This window comes from Lycorma delicatula, chromosome 12, assembly GCF_047948215.1.
Source record: "Lycorma delicatula isolate Av1 chromosome 12, ASM4794821v1, whole genome shotgun sequence".
Lineage (NCBI taxonomy): Eukaryota > Metazoa > Arthropoda > Insecta > Hemiptera > Fulgoridae > Lycorma > Lycorma delicatula.
Genome location: NC_134466.1, coordinates 53,662,246 through 53,679,987, shown reverse-complemented (window position 1 = coordinate 53,679,987; position 17,742 = coordinate 53,662,246). Strand labels below are relative to the sequence as shown.

Sequence of the window (17,742 nt, the reverse complement as noted above, 5' to 3'; positions counted from 1 at the left end):
ACTGAAGTGAAAGTTGAAGAACTAGAGTCTTTCATCTCTCAGGGCAATAAATCCCTCCAGAAAAAACATATTAGAGCATTAGAGTTTAAATAAGAACTTAAACAAAGGAGTTTAAACAAAATTATATAGACTTGACCACTAGCCTGTGATTATTATTTCTAGTGGGAAGGGTATATAGATTTTAGTAGTTGAGTTGGATACATCCATATACCACAATTCTAAGTTTGGATGTGAGTGGTTGTCCCATTTAGAATTTGGTATCTGCTATTAGACGATTCTAATTTCTATAGAAAAATTGATTTTTGTTGCAGCGTACATTTTAGTTGATTATAAATTAATTTTGTAATTTGATATTGTGGAATAAAGATTGTGGTTATTGAAAAACCTGTACTCTATTCCTTTTTTTGTATAAAAATTGATTATTTTTGCAGGGTGTCGTTGCCGGTGTGCTCTTAGTAACACCTAATGCTGTCATGTTTGATCCCAATGTGTCAGATCCTCTGGTTATAGATCAAGGACCAGAATCTTATGGTGTTATTGCTCCTATGGAATATGTTGTTAATGCTGCAATATACCATGATATTGCTCATATGCGTGTTGGCCATGCAGACCAAATAAGGTAATTAACTTCTTAGCTAATTTTTTTTATTTTTGAAAGGAAAAGTTTTTGAAATTTATTAAATTAAAATACAGTGTTGTTTGCAATATTTTAATGGTTTTAAAACTACTACAGTGTGGCAGTGGTAGCCCCCAGAGCCCTGCAGTGTCGGGTCGGTGTCAATAGTTTATTGCCGGTGCAGCCAAGGTGGTTCTTCCTGAGCGATCCCATGCTGGGCCGGCTTCTGCTGCTGAGTCCACTGGCCAGGGCGATTGTAGCCTGGTGAGTTGGAGTGGGAAGGTGGTTTCCGCATCCAGTAGCTTCCTCGGCAGGCCAGCCAGGCCTGCTGCTCTGGTGGGGATGTGGCATCCATCGGAAGGACCCACGTTGAGGCAGCCAGGGAACTTCTTCTGCCTTCTTCCATCTTTTTGATCTTCTCCAGGTGGTGGTCGATGATGAATGAAAAATTCATTCTCATGCATGGACTTTTATTGGATCCTGACAGTGGTGAGGCCGCAGTGCCGCTATGGTGGGAGAACTGCGTGGCGGGAGTGACACGTGTACCAGCATGTACATATACTGTGCTCCAGCTGACATCTGAGCTGCTACCACTGTCGCCCGCTGGTATTAAATTAGGTGTATATACACACTGTCCAGAAAGTAACTTACATTTTGAAATAAAAAATCAACTAAAAAAAAATTTATTTTATTATATACATTTGAAAGGGACAATCTTAAACTATTTTTCTATGTAGTCGCCATACGATGCACAACCTTTTCAATTCCTTCTCTGTAGAAATCTGATTTTTGGCACCCATCTTTCACAAAACTTGTGATAACCAAGCTTCCCCGATACAGTTTCATGCAGTAAACTTTATGAAATTTGGGGAAAATGAAGCGAGAGTTCCATAATTGTAATGCAGCGATTTTCACGAATTTTCTCATTGATTTTCATCTTCAGTACGTCAGTCACAAGGTTAGGCTGACCACTGTACTTCTCATCATGAGCATTGGTGCAACCATTTTTAAACTGAATGCATCGCTGCCTCACTACACCTTCACTCATTCCAACTCCGTACACCTCACAAAGTTGCCGATGAATTTCAATTTGTTTGAGGGTTTTTGCCAGTAAAAACGTATTCACTGAATTCCTGAAAGGATCTATTTTCTTTTTTAATTTCCAATAATTCTAAATTAGTATTAACATCAGAAATAGAATGTTTATTATTTATAAGGTGATCCGCAACATTATAAAAGCCCAATTTTTTTTTTTATAATACCTAATATGTTCATAAAATCTGGCTTTAAATGATCTATTGGTTTTTACCTTTATAAATATCCTCACAATCATTACATTTTATATTACAAACTGCACGTAAATTGTATAAATCAGTATTGTTTTTGTTGTTTAAATATTTTATTATGTATTGTTCATGTTATATGTAGGTTAACAATATTGGAAATTAAAAAAAGGAAATAAATAAAAATTTGGATATTTTAGAAAAATATCGCACATCACTAAATATCTCCATTGGCATGTAATTAAAAGAGTTCAGTTTTTTTTTAACAGACCTTGTATATGTATATATATTATTATTATAAATATAGTAAAATGTGCGCGTGCACATGTGTCTATTTATAAATTGGTTAATTATTATGAAAAATTATAATGTCATACAAGGAGCAGCTGATATGTAATACGCACTGGAACATCAGGAGAACAAAATATTTCACAACGTGACAGGTATTGCCGTCTTGTAGTTTAATTGCCAACTACTAACATTCCAAAATTCGTTGTTGACTTATGCCCTCTCATTTTCTATCAGTCACCATTGTTTTAGAGTCAAGTGTACGTCTGTTATGTTAATGCATCTAAAACAATTTTCAATGATTGAATTTTTGACAGCAGAAAGAGTAAAGGCAAGTGACATTCATCATGGTCTAAAAGTCTTTTATGGTAATCAGTATGACTCAGAAGAAAAAGAACACATCAGGAATACTATGTGGCTCTATAGGTCGCCACAATCAAAAAAAGTCAAAACAACCCTCAGCAAAACAATTTCTCTTGACAGTGTTCGGGGATTCCAAACGTGTTTACATGACTGCCTACCTAGAAGCCAGATCTGCTGTAAATCTGTGCAATACATAGAAACAGTAAAATATTTTAGGAGATTTCTGTGTTAGTTTTGACAATTCACATAACTAATGAATACTGCAGCATGATATTTTTTGGCCATACGCATTGCATGCAACCGCTGAGGCTCTTGTGATGCTGAAGTTTGAACCTATTTCAAACCCTCCATACTCACAGATTTGGCACCTTGTGATTTTCATTTCATTCTACAATTAAAGAGGGATATTAAGGATATCAATTTCAGTACCATGGTTCATCATCGCAGATGATGATATAAAGGAAGCAGTGAGTTTGTGGATCAAGGAAAGATCACCAGCATTCTTTTTGAAAGAATGAGAAAACTGGTAACATGTAGTGCCATGCAGTTAACTGAATTCACTGTGTGAACCACACAGTTTAAAATTGTCATGTTGAACCATATATAGCATTTCCACAAGCAAAGAAAACTTATTATGGAATGCAGTATGTGGCTTATCCCATAGTAGGAGGATTAAATAAATAATTCTGTACACATGCATCTATAAAAACAATTTTGACTCAAATACACAAGTGTTTTCATCGTTTTGTGCATTAATAAATTTTACTGGTTTTTATATGTATATATATGTGATTGTATAAATCTTTTTTTCAAAATATAATATCAAGTTTTATTTTGTTAATTATTAGACCAGATGTGCCAAAGCCTGAAGTGTATCATATGAAGTGTTCTGATAATTTATATCACAGTCTTGATGAAGGTGATGAATTAGAAGGCGTTCATGGTGACGGCAGTAATCTTTTAGCTACTAATCAAGGTGATTCATTAGACAGTGGTGATCCACATCATTCACCTTCAGCTAGAGAAGATTCTTTGCTTGCCAAAGATGAGACCTTCCCCGAACTAAGGTATTTTTTATCTACTTTTTTTTTTGCATAATTTTTGTTTTAATAGATTTATTGGTACATAGTTATATTTTTTATACTTGCCAAAATTAGTTCCACTGTTATACATGATGATATGGGGAAGGGTTACTATAGTTTATTTTTGAGTTCATTGTACCACTGACGCTATTTTTCCAAGTTAGTTCTTATTATTTTTAGATAAACTAGCTTATATAAGCTGGCATTGCTCTGAGTCATAATTTTTTGTAACCCCATTTATTTCTTTTTTACAAAAATTATTACTAATTTTCCACAACAACTATTAATCTCCTTTGCATTCCTTGTTGAATTTAATTTTTCAAATCTTGCCTGTTTTCATTTCAATCATGTGAAAATTTAATAGATTTTTTTTTAATTTCATCAAAACTTGTTGAGTTACATTTAGAAGTTCTGCAAATATCTCTGTTTGTTAGGAAGTTCTGCAAATATCCAAAATTTAATAACATTTGAAAATATTCTAGAATATTCCTGAATGTTGCAGAATTTTAATCTTTTATAATGTGTTAAGATTCTCACCTTTCACCCCTCTCGCAGCAGTTTGTACAATTTCACTTTTATGCAGTTAGTAAGTAATAATTCTTCCAACTTTGATTGAAATCATTCCTGCGGTTTAAGAGAAGATGTGGAACATATATACATCCAATGAGTTTTATTTATATTAAGGTAGTAATATTGTTATTATAAATGGCTTCAGAGAAGGGGCCTATCCCTCTCCCAACGAAAAACCGCAATGGTAACCATTGCAGGCAGGTGACAGAGGCAGCTTCGCCGCATCATTGTAACAGTTGATGGCATGAATGGTGGAAGCCCATCACGCCAAATATCTTGGCGCTTGGTTTAAACGGTCCAGCTGCTTCAGTAAACACATAAGAGAGACCTGCGACAAAGCCGAATGCTTGATGAACACTCTTAGCAGAATGATGGAGACGACCAATGGCCCTCAAGCATTGTAGTGCAGGCTGATAATGTCAGCAACTACAGCCATTATGCTGTACGCCGTACTGGCCTGCCGCCCAGCCCTGGAAATAAAGAGGAATGGCAAACAACTAAAAAAGGTGGCATACAAAGGAGGGCGAATACCGGACCATCACAGCTGAAGCGGCTGGAGTTATCGCGGGAGTACCACCGATAAATCTACAGGCGGCCTACAGGACCAGAACATATGAGGCATGGAGAGAAAGACAACCAGCAGATTACTATGAGAGAAATGGGAGATCATCTAGGACAATTCTACTAAAGAAAGGTGGACTTACATGCTCATCCCCTCCCTCGATGTATGGCTAAAAGGGAAAACATGGTGAGACTACATATCATATCACCCAATTCCTGTCCGGGCATGGTGAATTTGGGGACTACCTCCACCGGTTTAAGAAACGCTCACTTGATGGCTGCATATATTGCAGGAAAAAGATTCCTTGGAACACACTTTCTTTGCCTGCCCACGATGGACAGACCTCAGGAGGGAGATGCAGCTACACCCCCTGACCTCGAGTGAGGTTATACCATTCATGACAAAGGAACAGAGTAACTGGCCACTGGTGGAAGGATTTATCACCCGAGTCCTGATGACAAAAGAAAAAGACTACTTCGACTGGACTGAATCATGAACTAAAAAGCTGGAGGACTGACAAAATTCACTAAGAACTGACATATATAACCAGAAATATTGCAACCTCATCCTGAGGATGAGGTTCCAGGAACAGCATAGCTGGGCCGTGCCCCGCCCCCTTCTAAGAGCTGATTAATAGGGAGCAAAATGCAGCAGAAGGAGAAAAAAAATTATTGACCCGGCCCCGGGAACTGGGAGCAGCATAGCTGGATCCAGCCTCCTCACTGCTGAGAGTTAGAAGAAACTCAAAAGATCTGAAACCAACAGGCTGACCTTCCATGGCGGACTTGCAGCCGGTAGGCAGGGAGGCCTGTTAGAGTCGGAGAGACACCCCCTGAGTCAACTATTAGTTGCTTAAGTGCGGATCCTCCCCATAGGGGGGAAGTGTTGAAGAAGAAGAAAAAGTAATAATGTTATTCACTTATTATTTATGTTATGCAAATTTCAAATTATATAGATATCACAAGATTGTTTTGAATTTATGCATGCATGCGCATATATATGAATATTTACGTATACACACACTTATATTCATACCATATATATATATGGGAAGAAAAATTAAAGAGTTGTATAGAAAGTAATATCTGTCAATGCATCCCTATCACCAAGTGACCTGAGCATGTTTATTCATATTCAGCCAGTCTGTTACATTACTAATTAATCTGTGAAAGTTCTTGTTGCATTCTTTACATTTATTCTGTTTCTATGCATGTCTAAAATGAATAAGAAAAGAGAGAATGCTGCTGTGTGCGAAGCGAGATGTGTTATCCGACTAATTAATGCAATTATGCAACCAAGTTAAGTTTACAGTGATCGTGATGAGTGAATCATTAACACTAATGGGAATAAACATTTTTAATGAGGAGAATGAATGTTTACCATGATAAACAAACTAGTCGTCCATCTGTCATTACAGATGATTTGCTGTGTCATGTAGATGAATTCATTAAACAGAATCGATGTTTCATACTTGAAATTAGTGAAAATTTTTCATTTGATTCTCATTATCCTTGAAATTTTCATTCTTTCCAGTTTTAGAAAAATTTGTGCAAGATGGGTTTCATTTAGGCTTAGTGATGACCAAAACTGTATAGGTGCTGCATTCATTTGTTAATAATTATTTAAAGAATAGGAATGAATTCTAACTTCATTCTATCATCAAAGGATGAAATCTTGATACCATCAGTGTGTAAAATCAGTCTGTGTCATGAAATTACCCTTTACTATCCAAACCTCAAAAAAAATTAAGCAAAGAATCTCTTCTCAAAAGATTATGGCTGCTGTCTTTTGGGACCAAAAAGGTTCGCTGTGTTGTTAACCTCATGAAGTCATTGTTTTATGCTCCATGAAGTCTCAATAATTATTAAACATTAAAAAATTGTCATTAGCCATTCAGAATTCCAGGGTGGGCTTATTGTCTTCCAGTGTTTATTTTACTTTTGAAGATATCCATTTTTCCTGATAAAACCTCTTTTGTAAAGAGATGTGCATACCAGGCTTTACCTCATAAACATCTCAAGCCTAGGTTGGGCTGTTTGTGTAGCATCCCATACAGGCACAGATCCCCTCTTCATCAAGTGATACAAATATCAAGGATATTTGTATCACTTGAAAGAAGTCTCCATAGCCTTAATACAGGATCCAATGGAGATCAAGAAAAGATCAACAGAAAGCCATTGAGGAGAGAAGAATCAAGTGTTTAAAAAAAAACTGGATGGTGATAGGAGGATGATCTATCCAAAGAGGGGTGATAATGTGTGTTATGATAATGCATGGCCTCATGCCACTGAGAAAAAAATTAGTTCATAAAATTTAAGTGAACATTTTTGATCTTCCATTCTATAGGCCCCTAGTGAGTATTATCTGTTTACCAAACTGAAAGATCTATTTGGGAGGAAAATACTTTGAGAGTGATGAAGACTACTTTTTCTCAGTGAATTGATGATGGAGGAATATGACGTGAGTATGCAAAATCTCTTGGATGTTACAATAAATGCTTAAAAATACATGGTGATTATGAGGAAAAGTATCTTAAGGTTAGTTCATATTATATGAATAATTTTGTTCATAAAGTTTTGTGGGTAATTTTTAATTCATAAAATGGTTACTACTTTCCAAATGACTTTGTCATTTTGTGATAAACTTATAGAAATATCAGTTCTATCAGAAATGTTTTTCCCTCCAGTAGGGAAAACTGACTGAACAGTTTTATGTAATTCAGTTGTTTACTTCCACTTGTCACATAGTTCAGGGGAAGGTTGATAGTGTAAGCTGAAGTTTGAAGTGTAAGCTTTGCTTCAGATGGTTTTTAATATTTGGAGGAAAAGCAATTTATATCATGTGTTCAAGCTGGGCTCCTTAAAATCATTATCATTAGTGTTGCTTCCATTCAAGGTAAAAATAATCAATCTTACGAAGGATTATGGAGAGGATGGACCACCCTTGCCTGGAGAGAGCCTAAGGCCCTATTTGAGTGGGATTATTTATACAGACTCACAACCAACTTTTGGCTAGATCATCATTTTTTATCATTTTTATCCATTTTAAACTTGATCCTTTTCTCTTCAATGGTTTTCTGTTGGCTTTTTCTTGATGTCCATTAGATTTATATTAAGGCAACGGAAATTTCTTTCAATTACTATTTCCTTGTTATTGTACCATTTCATGGAAAGACTCTGTTTGTAAATCTGTCTGGGGGGTGATGAACAAACTGGCCCAACCTAGGGTTGAGATATTATTAAGTAAAGTCTGACATGCAGATCTGTACAAGAGGTTTTATCAAGAAAGATGAAATATTTATCCTTAGAAGATAAAATCAGCAGTATAAAATTCAGCTCTGATATAAATAAACTTTTGGTTACAAGTCTTGAAATTTAGACAAATTAAAGACAAAATTTAGACATTAAAAACAAAATTTAGACATTAAATACAAGATAGAAAACCTAGTAGGGATGGTTTGGGCATCTGGTTAAGATATAGTAAAATAGTGATTCCTAAAATTGTATCAAATTGTAAGACTGGTGGGAAGGTATGGGTTTAGGCAAGAAAGATGTGGGATGTTAGTGTAAGAGAAATTTTTATTGTTGACTTCAGTGTGAGACTTTAGCTAATGCTTAATTAAAATGGAACATTCTTAAGATTGTATATACATCAGTATTAGATACATTGCGACTAAATTATGATTTATCTGTTAGCATCCTGAGTGTAAGTCTCATATATTGCTGTTGCTCATACTTGCTGGTGCATTTGTGGTTACTGTAGAAGCTAAAATAAAAGCTATTTATTATATTTTATATGATTCATTTCAGTAATCAAATAAATTGTTTTGTAACTTATTGATAAAAATAAGGTAAGTTGATTTAACAAACCTAAGATGTTTACATTGAAGTCATTGACACCTTTCAGAGATGTACTGTTAAGTTTTCTTCTACAACCAGTCTTTTCTTTTCTATTTAGCCTTTGGAACCATTGTAAGGTATTTCTTCAGAGGATGATATGAATGAATGTAAATGAAATGTAGAATAGTACAGTCTCAGGTCAACCATTCCTGAGATGTATGGTTAATTAAAACCCAACCATTAAAAAAAATCGGTATCCACAATCTATTACTCAAATCCATGTAACTGTAACTGCCTTTATTAGGATTTGAACCTTAGAACTTTTGACTTCAAAATCAGCTAATTTGCGATGACGACTTAACCACTAGACCAGCCCAGTGGGCTTCTACAACCAATCTAACAATGGTTATAATACACTAGTTTTAACTTTTATGATTTGATTTTGACTTTTTTGTTAGTATTTTAATTTTCAGATTGTGACTATTGATAATTTGAATTCATAGTCTGAAAACAACTTGAATTTTCTGTTTTAGGTCTTCGACTGAAGATGAGGAGGAAGATGATGCTCATAGCGGTAGTGGTTGTTCTTGCAGCGGAATACAAAGAGATGGTGCTGCTTTTCCAAAGGCATTTGAACGAGACCTAGTCACTCCTACCAATTTATCAATGACTGGAGATAAATTACCTGTACGTTTCAATTAATAATAAAATATTCTCAAGTTTTATAAAAGATTTTTAACTTTTTTTTTAGAATTTTTCTCTAATTGAAAAATTTCTATTGTCAAATAATCAAAAAATGAATCTTTTCCAGCATCGTTTCTTATAACATTTATACCTGCTTTTATTCTAGTTTATTATAATTATGGTCTGAAGAAACTGTATTTATTTCTATTTATTTGAATGAATATATGAGAGGAGTTTTATTTTGTATAAATATTATTATCAAAAATATGAATTTCACAGAGGTTTTGAAGGATAATATATTAAATATTTCCAAATTTTTTTAAATTTAGGCTGTAAGAAAAGTTCAATCCTAAACTGTCACACTATATTGAAAAGTTTATTTAAATAATCCCAGAAGAAACAGGATGCTAATTCTTCTGCTTACTGCAGTAATAAATAAGTTATTGCACTTAGTTAAAAAGATTATCAATACAATGTACTCATGTAAGATCAAATGAAGTCATTTCTTTAGTTATTTTTATGTTCTCATAGTGATAAATTATGTCTCTTGTTTTTACAGAAATCAGAGATTATAACAACTAACTTTATTCCTGCTTTACTTTATCATTTCCATTTTCTGAGCTTCTCCAGGTTGAACTGTTCACCACCATATATCTCCTCTTATCATTCTCCAAAAACCATTTGTCTTCCATTATTTTAGTCAGCTCTTGATCTTTTCTTCCAGTTTCCTCATACTGCTTCCTAGATTTCTGTTTCTACTGTCTTCCTCTTTTGCAGAGTGGGAAGCTACCTGAGTTCCAGTTCTGTATAAACACTACAGTTTCCCCCTCTACCTCTTTCACAATCCTTTTCTTCTTTCAAGTTTTATTGCCTCTACCACCTGCGCTCTTAATTTCTAGAAACATTTAAAAATTTTCTGATATTCTCACCTCCTTTTTAATAAAGATATTGCATCAGATCTTTCACACTAAAATCTGAACTGCTCATCCCCCAGACTTACCTTTAACTATCTTTTTATTGCTTTTACTCCCTATCTTACTATTTTCTGGAGCATTCCCAAAGATTCAAATTCAAATTTATTCCAATAATAATTTTACAAATAGGTATATAAAGTTCCATTCTCTGGAATACCTAGAGCAACATAAAAGCTCCAGTGCCAAAGGTAATAATACATAAATGATCTTAAAATATAGCCTAATATAAACATAATTAATCAAAAGTTTGTTATATCGAATCTAGTTCATATTACTAATCATTACATATAAGGGGATGTGTGGTTCGATTCATCAACAGTTATCAAAACCTTGATCATATTGTAAATTTTGAACAATTTTCAATTTTATTCATTCTATGTTAATTTTATTTGTTCCAATGTACAAAACAAAACACTAGTGTCCTGAATTCTGCCAATCCAGTTCTTCACCTCTAATGAAGATATTTTCAACAGTTATACATTGTATACTATTGTCCTAACATGTTATAAATTTTAGATCCTAAATTGACAAATGATTTTCAAAACCATTCTTTAAATACAGCTTGGATTTGTGTATTTTCTGCATCTATACTTCTTGTACACATTATTTATTTTATGATCTTTACAACTATTAAAAAATACTCGTAATACTTTGTGTATGTCATTCTTTATGGGTAAAATATTCAGTTTTTTTAAAACCTCAAGAGTTGGTTTGAAACTGCTTTTGAAATCTGTAATTCTAATTATTTTTTTTTGTGCCATTTCCATACTTATTGAGATTTATAAGTGCCTGCCCAACATTCAATTCCAAATTCAAGTCTAGATTTAATAAGTGCATTATATATACAAATCAACCATTTTTGATTGCAATAATGTTGTAATTTGTAAAATTTATTCGATTATAATAATAATTCTTTCCTTAATTTTAATATGTGAGGCTTCCAACTTAATTCAGAATCTATAATTAGGCCTAAATATTTAGTGGAATTAGTTTTCCTATATATTCACTTACACAAATAGTGTTACACTAAGAGAATTTATAGTACTTTACAGAGAAGGTCACTTCCTCCATATTCAGGAAGTTAACAAAATTAGATTTACTTGTTCTAAGAACTAATTTATTATTGTAAAACCAGTCTCTGATAATAAATGAGATCTTTCATCTCATATTTTTATATACAGATGAATTATAAGATGTTCTAATGTATTATTTTATATGACTAAAATATGCTGTTTCTGATCACAACCTACCTATAGATGGAGATATAGCTAACAAAATACAGGAAGTACAGAAAAGAATATCATGGTTTTAGAACTATATAATTTCTCTTAATTTTGGCATTGAGTAATGAATCACAAATAAAATGAAAAAGTAACTCTTAAGTTTCCCCATCAAGTATACAATCCGAGCACCTTTTTTCATGCAGTACACATCAAATCTATAGGACAGTTCATTCCATACTTTGACCAGCATGTCTGGAGTAATGAAAGTGACAGCTGTTTCAGTCTTGTGCCTCAAATCAGGTTGATCAGTAGGTAGTTGATGCACTTACACAAGATTCTGTATAAAGTCTTAAAGGAAAAGATATACATGGGTCAGATTGGGTGACCTTGGAGGTCATTACAAAGAAGCTTTGTCATCAGGTTCATGCCAACCTACCCAGGAGTTGAGAAATTATTCAATCAATTTCATACAGAGAATTTGGAGGTGCGCAAAATGTTGCCAAATAAAATTCTCTGTCCATTTTGCAGTCAAGGTAAGAGCTATGTTCACAGCTATATCAAAGTAAGCAACTTTGGTTATGCTTAATCAGTGAAAAAGAACAGCTAGTAAACTTGCTGTCCAGATGTTGCATCGAAAAGATTTGATTTTGGGGAGTTCCTTTTGCATTGTAAAATTTCATGGGGATTTTCTTATTACCAGATAAGGAAATTACGATTTTTAACTTTTTCACAAAAGATGAAATGCTGACTCATCGTAAAACACAATTATATCAAGAAAGTCACCATCTTCATCCTGAAACATTTTAATTGTGAAATCTAGGATGCAAATCATGGTCAGTAGGATTCAAAGCTGTAACAGCTGTAAATTATGAAGACACATATGTAAGCATACGCATCTTTAAACATTCCACACTATCATCACCTTCATTGCTAACTAATATTTGGTGGATCTTTGTAACAGATTTTTTAGGACTGCGCAGGAAAGACTCTCTGACATATTCAGATATGCATGAGTTGTCCCATACTCTTCCCCTTAAGCACAAGACGTCTAGTCAATTTAAACCAAGTATGCAATCGATGAATGTTATTGTTACTTTGAGGTTCACAATTAAACTTTCTATGGAATGCACATCGAGCTGTAACTTTAGATTTTACATTTGCAAAACAGAAGGCTTTCTGTAAAGGAGTCACCATCTTTTCCAAGTAGAAAGGTAGAGAATCAATTATGGTCATGCATGAAATTAAAACTGTCATTTTAACTCTCTCATTGTAGCTTTAAATCATCCAAGAGATTTTATAACAAATTAAAACAGCTGCATTATTTTTTGTTCTTTTGTTATATTGTTCAAATATTTTACTCAGGAAATTGTTATGATATTTTTGAAAATCATTGTGGTTAAAAAAATGTTATTATTCGAAAGATATGTTTTAAATTTTGTACTACGGTAGAAAATTCATTGAATTTTCATGTTAATTAAGAACATCTCAAAATTCAATAATTTTAATACATTTAAACTGAATTAATAAATTAAATATTATTGTACTAATAGTATTGATTGATATGTGCTTGCTGGTTTTAAACATTGTTTTTATTATCTATTTTTTTATAGGAATCTGTTGATGAGGAACAAAGACCTGGAATAGATGATATGGATTATGCTAGATCTCTTGAAGAAAGGAGGAAATCTTCTTTAGATCATCATTGGGCTGTACCAAATAAACCAAGATCATTAGAGGAAAATTTCTCACATCCTCAAGAAGGTATGTGTCATATATGTATTTAATTATGTATTGACATTTATATTCATTACATATGAAAACAAATTAGAAACTACATCTTTGTGTTTGTTCTAATTTGATAATTATTTCTAAGTAATACAATACTTAGAGAAAATCATATAATATTAATTTATTTTTCATTAGTTAAAGCAGTTATGTAACACAGTTATTTAGGTAGCATTGAATTTTAATTAGTTTTGGAGCTATTGGCTGAAATATAATGATAATTATTAATAATATAATATAATATTTATAATTATAATGGTATTATTCTGATATAACAACAGTCTTCTTTAGAATCTTTGTTAAGAGCTCTGTTAAATGTTAATTGTATCTGTTTGAAATTGCATCCCACTTTACTGATGTAAAGTTATGAATATTGCACAGTTGGAACAGTTGAGTTTAATTTTTTCTAGCAGCTTTGTGTTTGGTGATCTTGTTTTATTTGTAACAATCTGTTTTTATAGTTTTGAAGTCCACATTGTGTTCAGATTTTTTTAAAATGATAATTCCAAGTTATCGTTTATAATAAGTGTATTCAAAAAGTAACAAGAATTTTGAAATTTCACGGATTCTATTAGTTCCATTCGTGGGATTTTTTTGTTGTATTGGTAAACATGTCTAAAAAGTATCTGTATATTTTTAGCTGTATTGGATGTTTAGTCTATTGTCAGCTGTCAAAAGGATAAATTGTGTTTTGGTATGATCGACGATTTTTTATTTGTATAAAGAATGGATCCAGAGAATTTGTACTAAATTTTGCTATAAGAATGGAATAAAGTGTAGCAATGTTTTACAAATTTTAAATATTGCTTTTGGTGGTCTGCTATGAGTAAAGCAAGGGTTTATGAGTGGTATAAGCGTTTTCAAGAAGGTTGTGAAGACGTTGAAGATGATGAGCGCCCCAGATGCCCCAGCACATCAACAACTGATGAAAACGTGGAAAAAGCAAAAGAAATGATTATAAATGATCATCAAATCACAATCAGAGAAATCGCTGATGATGTCGGGATATCAATTGGCTGATGCCATGAAATTTTTTCAGATGTTTTGGGTATGAAATGTGTTACAGCAAAATTTGTTCCAAAATTGATTTAAAAAAAAAAAAAAACAGTTGCGAATGGAAGTTGCTCAGGAGTCGCTAAATGAAGTCAACAATGATGCAATTATTAAAACATGTCATAACAGGTGATGAAACATGGGTTTACGTTTATGATATTGAAACTGAGGCTCAATTGTCCCACTGGAGGCATTCTGGATCACAAAGACCGAAAAAAGCTCAACAAGTACGGTCGAATGTGAAGGTTATGCTTACCGTGCTTTTTGATTTTAATGGCATAGTGCATCATGAGTTCTTGCCACAAGGTCAAACTATCGATAAGGAGTATTACCTGCAAGTTCAACGCCGTTTGCATGAAGCAGTCTGAAAAAACACCCGGATGTGTGATAAAACAGTTCATGGCTTTTACACCACGATAATGCGCCTGCTTACACTTCATTGCTTGTTCGTCAGTTTTTAGTTAAAAACAGTCTTGTAATGACCACTACAGCCACTACATTGCCAGACATGGCCCCATGTGACTTTTTTCTATTCCAAAAAATAAAGAGAACCTTAAAGGGCTGTCATTTTACAAGCATAGATGGATTAAAAGCGAATAGCTGAAAGAGCTAAACACTATTCCAAAGATCGAGTTCCAGAAGTGTTTTGGGGATTGGAACAAGCGCTGGCATAAGTGTATAATATATAATGGGGAACTATTTTGAAGGGAATAGCATTAATGTAGATGAATAAATAAAATTCTTTCCAAAAAACAAAAAATTCTTGTTACTTTTTGAACACACCATGTTTATATGATGTATTTTTTGTTTATCTTTGTTTTGATTTTGTCTAGGAGTGAATCAATAATTACGCTATTATATTTGTTTGTTGTGTCTGCCGTGAACTTTTCATTGTTGTGTTTTTATGTGGTCTACATGTGACAGATATGATGAGTAGTCTATAGATAAATTTCTAATAGCAGGTTAGTTGGTTTAAGTTTTATGAATGAGAGCTTTTGATTGGTTGTGTATTTCTAAAGAGTGTGTTTTTTTAGTTGCACTGTGCAATAGTTAGATCAAATATTGTTGGATTCATATTCCATGGTAAAGTTTTTTTCAATATGCAAAAGGCATATGACATGATAATCCAAAATGAACTGCATGAATGGGATACACAACGGAATCTCCTTGTGTTTATCAGGGGGTTGCCTCAGCAGTCTAGCCTTTTAAGTTTGAATGATTGTACGTGGAAAGTTTATATTAGAAAACAGAATACTGCAGGGAAGTGTCCTAAGTGTTTACTTGTTTGCCATAGCCATAAATATTACGAGTATAGCAAACTGCGTGGAAAGACTGTTATGTGTTCCTTATTTGTAGATGACTTTGAAATTTATGTTGCACATAGAACTTTAGCTACTGGCACATCCTTGTATCTGTTATGCGGCATCGCGTCAGAAGTTTAAAGTAGGGGCTAACATCCAAGGCAGCAATGTATCGACGTTATCTAATTTTGTACGATGTTTTAAGGCCATGCATCTAGATTAAAAAATTTAATTATTCATATCTTTTTTTTATCCATTTATTTCATTTGGCATGTGCCAGATGATAATTTTATTCTTTTAAGTTACATTTTTAAACTATATTTCATTTTGGTTTTATTTCTCTTTACATACACATTATAAGGTTTTTCCATCTAAGCTGCGTTTTTATATTGTTGTTTAAATTTTAAGTTAATTTTTAATATTTATTTGTTTACTATATAAATATTGTATTTGGGCACTGATGATGACACTTCGTTATACGCCCAAGAAAAAAGACACCTGACTGGATGTAATGCCTGAAATTTCTTGGATGGCATCTTGAAATAAAAGGTTTTGAGTTAAAGGTTAAGTACCTACAATTAAATCACATATTAAACTAGTTCTTGCAGGTTAATTGAAGTTTAAGTGTAATTTACATTTGATCAGGTAACTGTAGGTTGGCATTCTTTATTCTATACCCTTAATAAATGATGCTTAAAAATTTATGTATTTATTTTTTTTTAGATGTTTCAGGCGAAGTTTCTGCTACTGATGATGCAAACAGAAGAGGCAGTGAAGGAATGTTACTAAAACTTTCATGTCATGATTCCGGTATCGATATTAGAGATATTAAAGATCCTATTCCTACTATGCCAAGAAAAACTACGTATTCAGACGCTGATATATTATTAGGTGGTCCAGGCGATTTTGTACCTCCCGTACCTATTCAACCTCTTATACCAAATGATAGTGATGATAATGCTCAAAGGAAAAAACATTCATCTGTATCTTTCAGCCTTGAAGAAGATCAGCAACCTACTATGAGAGAGAAAACGTCATCTGCTGGTGACGCTGATAGACAAGAGACAAAAAAGAACAAGGTATGTTTTTATATTTTAATTATTTTTATAATACTCCGCTAATTAACAAGCAGTATTGGTAACTTTTTTGTTCTCAAATTGAGGATGTAACTGATTTAAATCTACCAATGATTATTATAACTTTCTAAGTATTGTGTGAACACAGCTTATGTTATTCTAAACAAATTGATTATAGATTGTGGTTGATAATTGCATTTAACTTATTAAAATTGTTCTAAGAACACCAAATAAAGTTTGTTTATAAGCTTTGTGGATTACTTAGCAAAAACATTCACTGCTATCTAGTTACGTACATATCCCCCTTGGTGAGTGTCTTTCATTGAAGTTTCTAATTCTACCCATTTACATTAATTTTTTATGAAAATAAATGCCATATATTTTTTCATATATAAAAAGTATTCACCTCATAAGTTCTTAAAATTGATTACTTCATATATATTCATACGAAGTGTGTGAGAAAAATAATGAGACTGCCTTTTTGCTTACCAAAATTTTTATATTTTGAAACTACAATATTATCCCCTTCAAAGTAGTTCCCTTGGGCAGCTGTACACTGATGGAGTTGTTGTTCCCACTCCTGGTAGCAGCGCTAGAAGGCTTCAACTGGTAGGTCATTTAACTAATCGGTCGCAGTCTTTTGAATGTTCTCAAGAGTTTCAAAATGACATCCTTTTAAGACATGTTTCAATTTCAGCAAAAGGAAAAAGTCACAAGGACTCAAATCAGGGGAATAGGGGGGGGGGGTTGAGGAACCGTAGGAATGCATTTTTTGAGCTCAAAAATTCCGTGATGGAAATGGCCGTGTGACACGGAGCATTGTCATAAAATTGTCACAAACCTTTCGCATGTCTAAATCGTCTGTCAAAATTTGGTGTACGGTGAAAGTGTTTAAATTTAACTGTTCACTCATCATTGGTATTGTTAAACGACAGTCTGATCTCACAAGAACCCTCACATGCTCAACGTTTTCGTCAGATTTTGAAGTTGAAGGTTTCCCTGAGCGAGGTTGATCTTCAATGTGTCCTCGGCCTTTCAGAAAT

General features: G+C 33.3%; 1 protein-coding gene across 1 annotated transcript in view; it reads left to right on the top strand.

Annotated features, from left to right (window-relative positions):
- mtd (TLD domain-containing protein mustard) overlaps nt 1-17,742 on the top strand; it is an 837,104-nt gene that overhangs the window by 550,481 nt on the left and 268,881 nt on the right. Inside the window, exons 8-12 of the mRNA XM_075380551.1 lie at nt 432-619; nt 3,399-3,617; nt 9,137-9,290; nt 13,095-13,245; nt 16,347-16,702. Of these exons, the coding sequence (XP_075236666.1) occupies nt 432-619; nt 3,399-3,617; nt 9,137-9,290; nt 13,095-13,245; nt 16,347-16,702 (1,068 nt within the window). The remainder of the gene's footprint in view (nt 1-431; nt 620-3,398; nt 3,618-9,136; nt 9,291-13,094; nt 13,246-16,346; nt 16,703-17,742) is intronic.